Source organism: Rhodamnia argentea, chromosome 6 (genome assembly GCF_020921035.1).
Source record: "Rhodamnia argentea isolate NSW1041297 chromosome 6, ASM2092103v1, whole genome shotgun sequence".
NCBI lineage: Eukaryota > Viridiplantae > Streptophyta > Magnoliopsida > Myrtales > Myrtaceae > Rhodamnia > Rhodamnia argentea.
This window is the reverse complement of record NC_063155.1, coordinates 30,435,499-30,449,747: the sequence shown is the minus strand read 5'-3', so window position 1 is coordinate 30,449,747 and position 14,249 is coordinate 30,435,499. Positions and strand designations below refer to the sequence as shown.

Genomic DNA, 14,249 nt, shown 5'->3' with positions numbered 1-14,249 from the left:
ATGCAAAATGGTACGGTAGAAATGAGCCTGGACTTGGAGAAAGAGAGATCCTCCAACCCCAGTGAAAATGAGAGATTGCATCAGAAGGGGAGTAGGTTTGTGGGGTTTAGACAAGCAACAGGAAGATCAGTCGGTCCAACCAGGCTGTCCATTTCCTATGTATCGTGGCGATCCATGAAAGCAAAGTGAGACCTCCTTCTTCTCCATGCCAAACAATGCTTTTTGTCTGCAGATTTATGAAGTATATGATACCCTTGGCATGTAAGCTACAGTAGTTCGCTCGTTTGCTTGAACTAAACTTGCGTCCGCTTAGGTGTTCCCACTATTCATCCTTGACCTGTTACCCTATGAAGACGAGAATAGACTACACAGAAACCTCCCAGCTAACTATTAAAACGACAGCTTTGATGGTTTCAATCTTATAATTTCTTTGTGACCAAGTTAAGCCGCCCCTTGAACTCCAAAAATAAAAAAGTAAATGTTAGTACATGTCCCAATCCGATGACCTGCCGGTGCCATGCATGCTTCAATCTTGATCCACTGAGTTACATTGAGTAAACAGGCTGGACTATCCACATTACCCCTCGAAGATAATGACGGCGGTAAAAAAGAAAATCTGGTCGTAACTATGTCGACGTGAGGTCGGTTTTGGCATCTCGTGCGCAGGTTATGTTCGTTCTCGACGTGGGATTTGTGCCGTTATGTCAAATTTTCTCTTGATGTTGATCTTCACCATCATCCCCACCTTAAGATTTTCATCTTTGTGGTTCTTTTATGGTGTAATATAGCAAGTTTCTTTAATCTCAAGAAATGTCTAATTAATAAACATTGTATAATACTATTTATGTAACTAAGAAAACATTTTTAAAAACATTTCTTACCCCAAGAAAGAAACTTCCTACTGATCAACTAAAGAGAATATCTCTTGAGAGTGAGTTTTCTGCTGCAACACATGGACTTTGGAAGGAGATATGACAACAATAAGAACCTTCTACAGAAAACAAAGCAGCAACCTCAACTTTACTAGTTAGATTCAATTGGGTGCATAATAATATTTGCTCACTGGCTCTTGCTAAACATGAGACTGAATAAATTTGATTGTTTTCATCACAACTCAAAAATGTAATAAATAAATAAGAGTGCTCTTATTAGAAATGCCCCGTGATCTTCGATCAATTTTGCGCTTCAATATAATTAACAGGAGTAAACGCTATAACTTGTTTCCAATACTTTTAGTAACGCCACAATGTGATTGAGCATAAGACGAGAGTAACATTACTTTGCCCAACATGGGAAGCTCGACTTGAAGGGGAAGGAGGTCAAAAGTGGATTGTCTTTGACATTACTCTAAAGTTGTTCTAACAACCGATGATATGGAGCTGTTCCAGCTTCTCTATGCAATAAACTATGCATTTTCACTTCCACATTAGATAGGAACACTTGCTTATATATACTCTAGGAGATTGGTCATGCTGCATCCACAAGCAGTTCAAACTACATCCACAAGTTTTCTCAACCTTTACACCCATCTGTCTCCTCTGTTCTGCTAAAAGAGAAGTGAGGTTGAGCAGAGAGAAAATGGGTGCTTCTTTCCTCCAGTCATGTCCGCTCGCCAGTTTCTTTCTGGTCGCAATTTTCGCCTCATGCTTCTTTCCTGAGCCTGCTTTTGTCGCCAGTGAAGGCGTGACCAGGCATTACAAGTTCAATGTATGCACATGTGGCATCCCTGAAACCATTTTTGAAATGAGATTGGATTCCACACATGAACCATGTATACGATCTGTACATGGACTCGCGCGATGATTATTCCTGTGGAGGTTCTTTCTTTCTAACCACGTGAAAATGTGTTTGGCAGGTCGTGTTGCAAAACGTGACGCGTCTGTGCCACACCAGAAGTATGGTCACTGTGAATGGGAAATATCCAGGCCCTCCAGTCTTTGCCAGGGAAGGTGACCAACTTCTAATTGAAGTAGTTAACCGCGTCCCAAACAACATCTCAATTCACTGGTATGACAAATTGCACTGAGTCGATAGCCTACAAGCCATTATTAATTGATGTAGTCAAAAGAGAGGCAATTTCCTAGTCTCCTCCCAGGCTGTTGCTCAACTGAGAGGATTAATTTCCTTTGGTGTGTTTTCTACGCAAAACAGGCATGGAGTTCGACAACTTCGGTCAGGATGGGCTGATGGTCCTGCATATGTGACTCAATGCCCGATACAAACTGGCCAGAGTTATGTGTACAACTACACCATTGTAGGCCAAAGAGGCACTCTTTGGTGGCATGCGCATATATCGTGGCTACGGTCAACTCTCCACGGTCCTCTGATCATCCTTCCCAAGCATAATGCTTCTTACCCGTTTGCCAAGCCTCACAAAGAAATCCCCATCATCTTCGGTAATGCATTAGAGATGAGACTGATCCAAGCTCCACATTACTTTCACATCGACTTTTCTGAGTACCGGGCATCTTACTAGGAGTACAAAATTTCAGGTGAATGGTTCAATACAGATCCTGAAGCAATCATCAGCCAGGCCCTGCAAACTGGCGGTGGACCTAATGTTTCCGATGCCTATACCATCAACGGACTTCCAGGACCATTGTATAACTGCTCTGCCAAAGGTATCACATCTTGCATTGTGGATTATATTTCCTGAAAATTTCATTTCCTTAGAAATCCTGGAAAACATACAATTGAGAATCGATATTCTTGCAGATACATACCGGCTCAAAGTGAAGCCAGGAAAGACTTACCTTCTTCGCCTAATCAATGCTGCACTTAATGATGAGCTCTTCTTTAGCATTGCAAACCACACACTCACTGTGGTCGAAGCAGATGCTATTTATTTGAAACCCTTCGAGACCGAGACACTCCTAATAACCCCTGGACAGACCACAAATGTACTTCTTAAGACAAAACCCCACTACCCGAAGGCCACTTTCCTCATGACTGCGAGGCCTTATGCGACTGGTCTTGGTACATTCGATAACTCTACCGTCGCCGGCATGTTACAATATGAACGACCACTTAACGAGCCTCATCAATCTTCTTCAGTTAAGCAACTTCCACTCTTTAAACCAACTCTCCCACCTTTGAACGACACAGCCTTCGCCACGAATTTCACAAATAAGCTCCGGAGTCTAGCAACTGGACAATTTCCCGCCAATGTACCTCAGAAGATTAACATGAGATTCTTCTTCACAGTCGGTCTCGGAACCAATCCATGTCAAAGCAACCAAACTTGCCAAGGGCCAAATGGGACAAGGTTCTCTGCTGCTGTTAACAATGTATCTTTTGCATTGCCGACCACTGCTCTCCTTCAGGCCCACTTCACTGGTCGATCAAACGGAGTCTACCGCCCAGACTTCCCGAGCTACCCGAAATCCATATTCAACTTTACTGGGACCCCACCCAACAATACAAATGTGGGCAATGGAACAAAGCTGGTGGTCTTGCCTTTTAACACCAGTGTTGAGCTTATTATGCAGGACACGAGCATTCTTGGTGCTGAGAGCCATCCCCTTCACTTGCATGGGTTCAACTTCTTTGTCGTGGGCCAAGGATTTGGCAATTTTGACCCAAATACGGATCCTACAAAATTCAATCTTGTTGACCCAGTTGAGAGGAACACTGTGGGTGTGCCTTCTGGGGGTTGGGTTGCCATAAGGTTTTTAGCTGATAACCCAGGTAAGAAAAACAATCTTAAGACAAAACATACATAATCATGACTAGAAAACATCTCCAGTGGCATCATTAACTGTGAAGAAACGTTGGCTCCTCCAATGTATGCAATTTGCTCTTTCATTTATTTAATCTTTTTTTGTTTTCTGAGGAACATGGTAGAATCATAAGGGGTTTGTTACTGTCTCAAGGTTTGCAGTTTGTATTTTTAATGATGGATGCTAATGAAAGTTATCATCATACAGGGGTGTGGTTCATGCATTGCCACTTGGAAGTTCACACCAGCTGGGGCTTGAAGATGGCATGGCTTGTCTTAGATGGGAAGCTACCCAATCAGAAGTTGCTTCCCCCACCTGCAGATCTTCCCAAGTGTTGAGATTGACATCTCATTCTTACTTTCGGATTCACTTTTGACTGAATGGTTTTCTTTCCTTCTTTTTGGGTTTTGCTAATTCTGTTGTGATATTGGCTTTTCTTAATGGGGTGGGTAATTGGGATAGGCCAATTCTTCAATAACTTTGGGTTTTCTTGGTGTGGGATGGAACTAAGCAAAGAGATGAGTGGAGAGGAATATTTTTTGTAACCATCCCATTTTGAAGTTGCATTGCAAAGAGGCTCAATAAGATCTTCAGATTATCAAACATTCCTGCTGCTCTCTTGCTCACAGTGAATTTCAACTATATTATGGCCCATTGGGTCAGAAAATCACAGCTGAATTTGAATAAAATTTTCAGAATCAACGCTAAACGGCAGTATCCTTTAAACCACGGACAGCCATCGATACATTAAGCCAGCACATGACCCAGCTTCATCCCAAATGGAACTGTGTTTTTCACAAGGTTTTCATAAATTATTCATAGCTCATCTTTCAGAACTTTTTGCTCAATGTTGCCCATTCAATCCATCGTATAGTTCTCCCTCCTATCTTTTCACTGACCCCTCTTAAATGTGCTCCAACTTGAACTCGGATGGATGAGAGTTCAAACACTTTTCAAGCGAGTGAAGCTCTTGTAGAACGTATCCTATAGCTTATAATCAACTTGATTTAACAAACATTAATCCACCAGATTTTCTACGCGTCACTGTACAATCTTTTGCTGCTTCCTTTTGAAGGATTCTAGACTTGGAATAATATTTCTTGTTGCATTAGGTGGGTGGTCTTGTTGACTCCCAAAGACTACATAATCCTGTGCCATTTTGAGTCGTCCGAAATAATTGGCGTTTTGCTTGTGGAACATGCCATACAAAATCTGGCCTGCAGATTCTTGGAACAACACAGCAAGACAAGACCACAGGACAAAGTCTTGAACTTTAGATCTAAAAAAGACTTTGAATTATGCATTATCGCAGTAATAAAAGAGAAAACCGTTTCTACATGTCAACAACAGATTGCATACTTTCATTTGACTAAAATGACTTGATGCACCTTTCCAAGAAGCTACATTAGCAAGCCATAACTAACACCCGTAAAAAAAGGCATCATTATCCTTATGTTCAATCCATCTTGGCCAGTCATTATGCCGAAAGGCACGAGGTTTGCTTCAAATACATGGTGCTTGCTGTCCCATAACAAGGCCCTGTGCAACACTGTTCAATCCATCTTTGCCGGTCATGATGCCGAAATGCACAAGGTTTACATCAAATACATGTTACTTGCCGTCCTATAACTAGGCCCAGTGCAATACTCTATGACTTTGTTGTTTCTTCGTCTTTCACAAAAGAGAAAATGAAATGCAGTTTCTATAAGAACAAGCATACGTCCGAAACCGAGCCCGTCCGAAAACGGCATGATTTTGGAAACAAGTGGTCAAGTTTGGCATCTATAAAAGGCTAGGGGTCCAATACAAAAATGCCAGAGAGTAGATAAAACAGAGACGAGGTACAAATATGCATTTCTCACAATCAAACATGGGAAAGAAACTCAAACAGCAAGGAAGAAATCCCTATGCGCGAAATCAATGTTGAAAGGCACAGGTGAACAACTCGATGAGAATCTAGCCGTCGAGGGGAATCCTGAATCTAGTCGTCCTATAGGCATCAAAAGACACAAGCGTGAAGACAAATCCTCCACGCCATTTTGATTGGATGAATATTCAAGAACATCAAACAGTGTTGAATGCATTGACAGACAAAATTTGGATTCTAGAGATAACAATGTGACACCACAACAAAGCCAAGAATGTATTGTTGGCAGATAATTATTCTAACCTTGCTTGTTTCTCTACATATATGCCCATCAGAAAACAGAATGGCCTCATCTGACATCCATGGAAATGGAAAAAATCCTTCTACTACCTCTCATTTTTCAAGTTTTTCTCTGCGCAATCCCAACAATCCATGCAGCCCCAGGAAACTCAAAGCTCTTCAGGGAATACATTGGAGCAGAGGGAAACAATGTCAAGTTTTCCGACGTTCCAATTAATTCTGATGTCAAATTCCACTTCATTCTCTCTTTCGCCATAGATTACGCAACCTCAGTATCCCCTACAAATGGCAACTTCAATGTCTACTGGGATAAGCAAAATCTCGGCCCTTCTGCCGTTGCCTCCATCAAGGCTCTTAAACCAAATGTCAAGGTAGCTATGAGTCTTGGAGGGGACACCTTAGGTGGCAAATTTGTTCACTTTGCTCCGAAGTCGATCAATTCATGGGTCAGCAATGCTGTAGCTTCACTCACAAGAATTTCAAAGGAGTATGATTTGGATGGCATTGACATTGACTACGAGCACTTCAGTTCAGATCCAGATACATTTGCTGAGTGTATTGGTCAACTTTTAGCCCACCTAAAACAGAACAAGATAGTGTCATTCACGTCAATAGCCCCTTATGAGGGTGACTCTGTGCAGCCATATTATCTTACTCTGTGGAAGAAGTATGGACATCTCATCGACTATGTCAACTTTCAATTCTATGCTTATGACAAAGGAACTACAGTTTCTCAGTTTATGAAGTTTTTCGAGGATCAGAGCTCCAACTACAGAGATGGAAAGGTGTTGGTGAGCTTCAGTACTGATGGAAGCGGGGGTCTATCGCCAGCAAATGGTTTCTTTGAGGCTTGTGGCCGACTTAAACGCCTCCGGAAACTTCATGGAATTTTTATATGGTCTGCAGATGACTCCAAGAAGGCTGGTTTCCGCTTTGAAGAACAATCACAGAACCTTTTGACCAGCATACAGTGAGATGGAGGAAAAAGCGAAGGGGGGAAAAGTGCTTGCTAGCTAGTAGGATAACTAATTTATGGAGATGTCGGTTTGTATTCAAGGAGAAGCTATAATGACAGGTTTGTGAAGGATGAGCCTTGGTTTCGTACCTGTTTCTCATTTTGGCCAGAAGGATAGTCTCACCCTTAGAACGTAGAATAGATGAAAAAGAAATAGAAATCAAGTCCAGATGCATGGACATAGCATATTTGTAATGAACTTATGGCCCAATGAGGTCACAAAGTTTGAATCGGATGATCAATGGCCCTCTTAGTCATGAACAACTGCATAGTTGATGATAGTCTACCAAGCAGCTTGGTCAACTTAATTAAAGCTCCGTTTGTTTCGCAAAAAATAGATGATTTAACAAATATCTTCCTAAAAGTGGTTGTTTGAATCGCTTACAAAAATAAATGAACGAAAAATACTTCTATCATCCTTGAAAATATTTAGACACAAATTATTGTCGACAATAAAGACATTTTCTGCAAAACAAACGGAGCGTCAAAGTGGCAAGAAGTGCCCTCAAAGAATGATGACAACAATTTAAGGACTGACTGAGAGAATTCAGAGAAGTGGACTAAATGAACATTGTTTGTGAACTCCAAAGATCAAGGTTGCCACTAACCCAGATTGAGGATTATAGAACTTTGATAAACCTGGCAAGCCTACTCATCTGCTATGGAGTATGCCAAGGTAAATACAGCACAACACTGTCCTTGCTTCTAAAAGATGTCTGCCAATTCAACTTCCGATGTGGTAATAATGTGAAATTATTCTCAGCATCATATGTATCTCATCTAAATCAAATTATAGGCAAAACAGACATGGACTGAAAAAATTGCATGTACAATTGATTCCCTGTGGCTTTATTCAGTTTGGGTATCCACATACAGCAATTTGCAAATGAGAATTATTCAGTTCAGGCCCATGCTGCCTTATGAAAGCTCTTCTCCACCAAATCTCAAATGCCTTCTGAATATCGGGACAATCATCTCCCTTGTTTAAGTATCTATCAAACCAATTGAGAAAAATAGCTTGCTGTTGTGGCAAGGGAAGGGTCAGAATCGTTTGCCCGAGACCATCTTCAAGTAGCTTCTTATCCATTGATCTTGAAGCCCTCCTCATCCATCCAAAATCTTCATAGAGGGCTTCAAGCCACGTAGAGAGCAAAGAAAGACGAGTGTCCTTTGGCACCAAGATAAGTCCTTTCCCCATCGCAACACAAAGTTGTGCTGTTATTCGGCTAATTTCATGTCGATAGACAGTAGGTATTTTTGAATGAAGAATGGCAAGTTCCTTCTGATCTGCCCATAACTTCACAAACTCATCTCCCATACTTTTGTCAATTAGAATTTCAACAATCCAATGCATATTGTCAGCCTCCCGGGCTATCTCTGCCATCAAAGTCCCTCTATCTCGCCTGTTTTCATCAGGCCCTGCAGCTTCAGATAGGCATAGAATAAGAGAACTAAGACATCGATGGCAAAGATGATAAAGACTGTCTCGAGAGACATCAAGACCCCTGATGCAATCAGATGCCTCTTCCCTCAGCAACCGCGAAATTATGCTCTTCATTTCTCGGCGAGCTTTATCATCCTTAGCCTGTAAAACCCCACTCAACAGTCTTAACAAGATATCATCAGCTCCTGAAGATGTGGATGGCTCAGCTGACACTCTCTGCAGAACTTCAGCCGCTGAGTCGTGAAGCTGAAGTTGCCTCAGATGAGATATAACTCTCTCTTCTTCATCATTGGACCATGGAACAGCTTCCAAATACTCCAAGCACGCACTTATCCCGATGTCAAACATAATAGCAGAAGATACCTGCAAGAGAGCAGAATATCGAAGGCAGGTTATCAGAAGAAAGAAAGAAAGAAGTGCTCGTGCCCTGCTTTAAGCATTTTAAATTGAATGAGCTGTATGAAAACAAGCCTTTTGCAACCATTCCTTTCTGGTATATTTCTTAACATCAACAACTGTCAACTCAAGTCTGGTTAGGATGGCATCAATCGAATATCAGATCTTCCGATATAGTCTTAATTGAATGAGCTGTTGAATTTACTCGCGTGTGTTTTCATTTCTTAAGACAAGCCTTTTGCAACCATTTTCTTTCCAATATATTTCTTAATATGAACAAATGCCAACTCAAGTCTGGTTAGGATGGCATCCATCGAATATCAGATCTTGGGATTGCCCCTCTCTCCCCCTCCCCCCCCCCCCAAACAAAAAAAAAAAAAAAAACAAGACACACACAATATTATAGTCTTACATAGCATAGGTATGCTTCTTCAACCACCCAACTGAACAGGATAGTTATATATGCTGTCTTGCAATACAGAAACCCGGGGATAGTCAGAACAGTCAAGGAAGAGTCAATGAAAACAACTAATGGAACTTCTTGTCTTTGAAGATGATCTCAAGGATGCATTCTTCAGCAGAAACAAAATAATACCATTCAAGCAACGGAACACAGAGAGCATGATACAAGAAAATGGGAAAAAGGAAACAATTTTTTTAAAACTACCATGGACACTAAGCCTGACACAACTAAGTGGCTCGCACCATCTCAATGGGAATCAAACCCAAGAAGCCTAATTCAAAACCACTTCACCACTTAAAATATAATCAAAGTATTCTGCACTAATCCAACATTCAAGATATTGCTAAGTGGTGAGTATGAAGGATCTCACCTTGAGCAAACCCAAAACTTTATCAACACCCTCCCCAATCAATCTCTTCTTCAAATCCTCCGAGTACATCAGAACCACTGTCTCCACATACGCCTCAAGATCATCACATTCACTAATCTCAATGTCCACCGAATGCGAAATCCCTCCGTCCCGCCTCAACTTCTCGGCGAAGTATCGGCTCTTCTCCGACAAAACCCGCCTGTGCACGTCCATGGAAACCCTAAACCCGTCCCGGGAGACAACCGTGAGCCTCACATCACCCGATCCAAACCTCAAATCGCCATCACAATCGACACTGTTTGCCACAATGTTATTGACAAACGGCGCATTGGATAGGATTTTTGATAGTCTGGACTTGAGGGCATTGGAGGACTCTAGGCGGTGCTGCTCTTGGGACATCATGTCGAAGAGAGTCGGGCGAGTTAGGACCTGTTGAGCCGTCTCGGAGGAGGAGAAGTGCGGGGGCGAAGGGGAAGAGAGGGTCTTGGAAGGAGAAGAGGAGGGAGAGTAAAAGGCTCCTCTTGCGAGAGAAGAAGCACTGGCCGTGGCCCTTGAAGGGGAGAACGAGAGAGCCTGGCTGGGGATGAAACCTTGCTTTATCATTGCAGAGACCTCTCTTGATCTCACCACATCCTCTGCTGCCATTGAAAACGCCAGACAGAGAAAGAAACAGAGAGGGGCGCTGAGACTTTCTTGGAGAGAGAAGGAAGATGAAGAATCAGTAGGACCGATCCAATCAAGAATTGACCGAGTAGAGTAAGAGGAAGATGAGTTCAGGAAAGTCGCTCCGTTGTTTCGCAAAAAAGCAAGAAACTCGGTGATGGATAGACAGTATTCTTTACCTTTTCTCTTCTCTCGTGGGCAGTGGAGAGAGACAGTGGAACTGAAAATTGAAATGTAACAATGGCAGAGGGAGGGGGAGAGAGAGGGAGAATCGAGAGAGAAAGAGAGAGTTCTTGGATCCGAAACGAAGCAGTAGACACCAGTGGAAAGGAGGAGAGAGATATGATTGCTGACACGTGCGTTGCGCGTGGGTTTCGGACTTCAGCTAAGGTGTGAGCCAAAAAAAAAAAGCGGGCGCTAAAAAAACAAACCATCGAGCTGAATTTAACCAAACCGTTTTTCATGATTCAACGAAATCTCAACTCCGGAAATTTGACTCGCCAAGCTATATCATATCACATGTTATTATGGCTTCATTATTTTCTTTGCCACTTAGGATTTTGGAGTCATGTACATATTGAGATATTTTGAAATTAATCTCAATGAAAAAATTGAAGAAATTTTCAAATAAGAGCAAAGTATAAGGGCTTAAAGTGAAATTTGTTTCAAATAAAGAATCGAAGTGATCATGTCGATCTTAAAGAAGGGTTTGACCTCTCCGACGACCAATCTTCAGACCGGTTAAGGGCATTTCATCTTTTATGTTTTTTGAATTTTTTTCTTTTTTTCCTTACTTTTTCTTCCTCTTTTTTTTTTTTTTTTTTGTATTTTGCCTCCCTTTTTGTCCGTGGCCGGTCTCGGTTGGTGAAGGATGGGTGAGGGTCATTCTTGCCTGCGATCGGCGAGGCGACCCTCGCCAGTATTTGGCAAGGGTCACCGGCTTTAACAAAGAAAAAAGAGAAATGGGAAAATAAAAAAGAAAATAAAATAAAAAAAAGTAAATGACGAAAATAGCCTAAATAAGCCGATGAGGTAATGCCCTTATTTGAAAATGGTCACTTTAGGCTATTATGGAAAATAAGGTCTACTTCAAGTTCTTATTTGAGAAAATTACAGTACTTTAAGTCCTTATTTGAAAAAATGTCAACTTCATACCCTCATTTCAAATTTTCCCAAAAGATTGCATCTCACGCTCACCTCTACTTGAACATTTTGTTCCATTTGTGAAGAGTAGACCATTCCATTCATCGGACCAAACCACCTTATAATTCAAATGCTTAGAATACTTCGGCAATTGCGGTTCGGTTTGATTCTCCGAATCTTTGGGCCCACTAATTAATCGATTATCGACATCGTTACAGACAACCCTCTACTTTTGATCCTGAAACGTGAGAGAAGATTCTCTCCGTTCATGTGATGCAAATGGTGTCTGAATGGAGCTGCGTGGCCCTAATGCTGGGAAAGAGAGACAGGTAATTCAATTCCAGTGGAACTTGTGATGACATCGAGCAATCTAATAGCCAAACTTAACCCCACGGTTCAAATGGGTGTAAAAGGTCCGGACCAAGCCCGTACACGCGCTCGGGCCAAGCACGCCCATTCGTGGGCAGAACGCCAAGCTTCGGGCCTCCCGGTCAAGGATCAGATCCATTCAGTGCAGAACCATTTCATGCAGACTCCGTTTCCAAACCCAAATGGGTCTCTCTCCAGATGCTTCGGGCCCAAGTCAAATCTCTCTCTCTCTCTCTCTCTCTCGCTCTCGCTCCCTCCCCGTGATCCGAACAATTCTCTTGACTAGGTCCAACCTCTATTCCCGCCAACTTCTCTCTCTTTCACCACCACTGAAACCATGGCGAGCGAGCAACGACATCTTCATCTCTGGTAGGCTTTACTCGTGAACAAATGAATGCCAAAGATTGATACTTTACTCATGAACAAATGAATCCCGACACCGCCCGACAACAGCATGAGACCTCTAATTGGCTTCAAGACCCTCCTCACCTCCTTCTTCCTCATGATCTCTATGCTCTACATCCTTTACTCCTCCAATCTCCTCCTCACCAACGACCACCATGGATGCTCTCTCTCCCTCGACCTCTCCTCGGATGAGAATCTCGCTGCTGTCAACAATTTCTCTTCCACTCTCCGCCTACACGAAGAAGACACAGGAGGAGGAGGAGGAGGAGGAGGAGGAGCAGAAGAAGAAGAAGAAGAATCCTCGAAAACGGTCATTAGTCTCCCCCAGAGGTCGCAATGGTCCGACACCGAGCTCAAACACATCGTCTTTGGAATCGCCGCGTCGTCGAACCTGTGGGAGAAGAGGAAGGAATACATAAAGCTATGGTGGAGGCCTAAGGAGACCAGAGGTGTGGTTTGGCTGGACAAGCGGGTCAGGACTAGGAGGAATGAGCCGCTTCCCGAGATTAGGATCTCTGGGGACACGTCCAGATTTAAGTACACGAACCGGCAGGGGCAGAGAGCTGCACTGAGGATCTCGAGGGTGGTTTCAGAGACGCTGAGGCTCGGAATGAAGGACGTGAGGTGGTTCGTGATGGGGGACGACGACACCGTTTTTATAGTGGACAATGTGGTGAGGATACTTTCAAAGTATGATCACAGGCAGTTTTATTATGTCGGGAGCTCTTCGGAGAGTCATGTCCAGAACATATATTTCTCCTACGCGATGGCCTATGGAGGGGGTGGTTTCGCAATAAGCTATCCGCTGGCGGAGGAATTGGCCAAGATGCAGGATAAGTGCATTCAGCGGTATCCCGGGTTGTATGGTAGTGATGACAGAATGCAGGCTTGTATGGCCGAGTTAGGAGTGCCGCTCACCAAAGAACCCGGATTTCACCAGGTACTTTTATTTTACTCTGATTCCATTTTTATGTAGACAACATCAATTTGCCTAGTGATTGGATCCAGGGGCCTTAAGAACCGTCTTCTCTGATGAGCTAGCCATTAGGGAATGAAATGATGTTTGAACGATGCTGAAATGAACCTCAAGGAAGGAGTGAAAAGTGGCACTGCACTATCTCTGCAGAATTGCTATTGCTGTCGTCTGTGTAAGATAGATTCAAGAATAAAATGTGCATTTCTAGGAAGAGTGATCCAGCAATCTGTTAATTTTTTGCAGTACGATGTGTATGGAGATCTTCTAGGCCTTCTGGGAGCGCATCCAGTAACACCGCTCGTGTCAATTCACCACCTCGATGTTGTAGAACCGGTATTCCCACGCATGACCCGAGTCAGAGCTCTTCGGCACCTATTCGAATCTGTCAAGCACGACTCGGCCAGCATAATGCAACAGTCCATTTGCTACGATAAGAGACGATCGTGGTCCATCTCGGTTTCATGGGGCTATGTGGTTCAAGTAATAAGGGGAGTAATTTCTCCTAGAGAGCTAGAGATGCCCACGAGGACATTCCTCAACTGGTACCGGAGAGCGGATTACACCGCATATGCTTTCAACACAAGGCCAGTGATGAAGCACCCATGTCAGAAGCCGTTCATCTATTACATGAACAGCGTTCGGTATGACAGAGCTAAGAAACAGACTTTCGGGGTTTATTCTCGACAAAGGTCACGGCAACCACATTGTAGGTGGAAGATGGATTCCCCAGAGAATGTCAATTCCATTGTAGTCCTAAAACGGCCAGATAGTAATCGTTGGCAGAAGGTAAGGCAGACTTTGTTTTTTTGGCTGTCTAAATGGAAGCATGAGTGTCTATATGGGTATCTCTAGAACTTTTATCATTGAGTTCATATGTTAATTCAGTTGTATCTTCTTGTGCAGTCACCTCGGCGGGACTGTTGTAGGATTCTGCCATCACGCAAGAGCACAGTTCTGTATATATGGGTCGGCAACTGCCGAAATGGCGAGATCAGTGGTACATAGCAGCTATTAGAGAAGAAATTGTAAACTTCTTACCTCTGCATTCACTTTCAATCCGCACAAGATTTATCGAGGCATTTGGGAATAAGATCATGGAAGACATCCCTCAAAAGCAAC

The 14,249-nt window shown here is 42.9% G+C and overlaps 4 protein-coding genes across 5 annotated transcripts; 3 read left to right on the top strand and 1 right to left on the bottom strand.

Moving 5' to 3' along the window:
- LOC115752251 (laccase-17-like) lies at positions 1-4,328 on the top strand. The gene is made up of 7 exons (XM_030690350.2): positions 1-91; positions 1,460-1,707; positions 1,856-2,007; positions 2,152-2,396; positions 2,493-2,621; positions 2,716-3,687; positions 3,927-4,328. Exons 1-7 carry the CDS (start codon positions 1-3, stop codon positions 4,055-4,057), a joined length of 1,968 nt encoding a protein of 655 aa, XP_030546210.2. The 3' UTR covers positions 4,058-4,328.
- Positions 4,329-5,880: 1,552 nt separating this feature from the next.
- Positions 5,881-7,158, top strand: LOC115752225 (chitinase 2-like). 2 transcript variants are annotated; one of them, XM_030690322.2, is made up of 2 exons: positions 5,881-6,677; positions 6,793-7,158. In XM_030690322.2, the coding sequence occupies exons 1-2, from the start codon at positions 5,949-5,951 to the stop codon at positions 6,844-6,846; spliced, it is 783 nt and encodes a 260-aa protein (XP_030546182.1). In that variant the 5' UTR covers positions 5,881-5,948; the 3' UTR covers positions 6,847-7,158. The 2 variants fall into 2 exon arrangements, with proteins under 2 accessions (XP_030546182.1, XP_030546181.1); XM_030690321.2 differs by having other exon boundaries at positions 5,890-7,158.
- A 256-nt stretch (positions 7,159-7,414) lies between these two features.
- On the bottom strand, positions 7,415-10,735 carry LOC115752219 (BTB/POZ domain-containing protein At5g60050). The gene is made up of 2 exons (XM_030690317.2): positions 9,575-10,735; positions 7,415-8,708 (listed from the first exon to the last, which is right to left on the bottom strand). The coding sequence occupies exons 1-2, from the start codon at positions 10,217-10,219 to the stop codon at positions 7,755-7,757; spliced, it is 1,599 nt and encodes a 532-aa protein (XP_030546177.1). The 5' UTR covers positions 10,220-10,735; the 3' UTR covers positions 7,415-7,754.
- Positions 10,736-12,129: 1,394 nt separating this feature from the next.
- Positions 12,130-14,205, top strand: LOC115752199. Its single transcript, XM_030690274.2, has 3 exons — positions 12,130-13,094; positions 13,374-13,916; positions 14,034-14,205. The coding sequence occupies exons 1-3, from the start codon at positions 12,204-12,206 to the stop codon at positions 14,133-14,135; spliced, it is 1,536 nt and encodes a 511-aa protein (XP_030546134.2). The 5' UTR covers positions 12,130-12,203; the 3' UTR covers positions 14,136-14,205.
- Positions 14,206-14,249: the final 44 nt, after the last annotated feature.

Excerpts from the sequence above, each read along its gene's own strand:
- LOC115752225 (XM_030690321.2), top strand. The coding sequence starts at position 5,949 with ATGGAAATGGAAAAAATCCTTCTACTACCTCTCATTTTTCAAGTTTTT.
- LOC115752219 (XM_030690317.2), bottom strand. The coding sequence starts at position 10,219 with ATGGCAGCAGAGGATGTGGTGAGATCAAGAGAGGTCTCTGCAATGATA. Across the intron at positions 8,709-9,574 it reads AAGTTTTGGGTTTGCTCAAG|GTATCTTCTGCTATTATGTT; the intron begins GTGAGATCCTTC and ends GCTCTCTTGCAG.
- LOC115752199 (XM_030690274.2), top strand. The coding sequence starts at position 12,204 with ATGAGACCTCTAATTGGCTTCAAGACCCTCCTCACCTCCTTCTTCCTC. Across the intron at positions 13,095-13,373 it reads AAGAACCCGGATTTCACCAG|TACGATGTGTATGGAGATCT; the intron begins GTACTTTTATTT and ends AATTTTTTGCAG. Across the intron at positions 13,917-14,033 it reads ATAGTAATCGTTGGCAGAAG|TCACCTCGGCGGGACTGTTG; the intron begins GTAAGGCAGACT and ends CTTCTTGTGCAG.
- LOC115752251 (XM_030690350.2), top strand. The coding sequence starts at position 1 with ATGCAAAATGGTACGGTAGAAATGAGCCTGGACTTGGAGAAAGAGAGA. Across the intron at positions 92-1,459 it reads GAGATTGCATCAGAAGGGGA|GAGATTGGTCATGCTGCATC; the intron begins GTAGGTTTGTGG and ends TATATACTCTAG. Across the intron at positions 2,622-2,715 it reads GTATAACTGCTCTGCCAAAG|ATACATACCGGCTCAAAGTG; the intron begins GTATCACATCTT and ends ATATTCTTGCAG.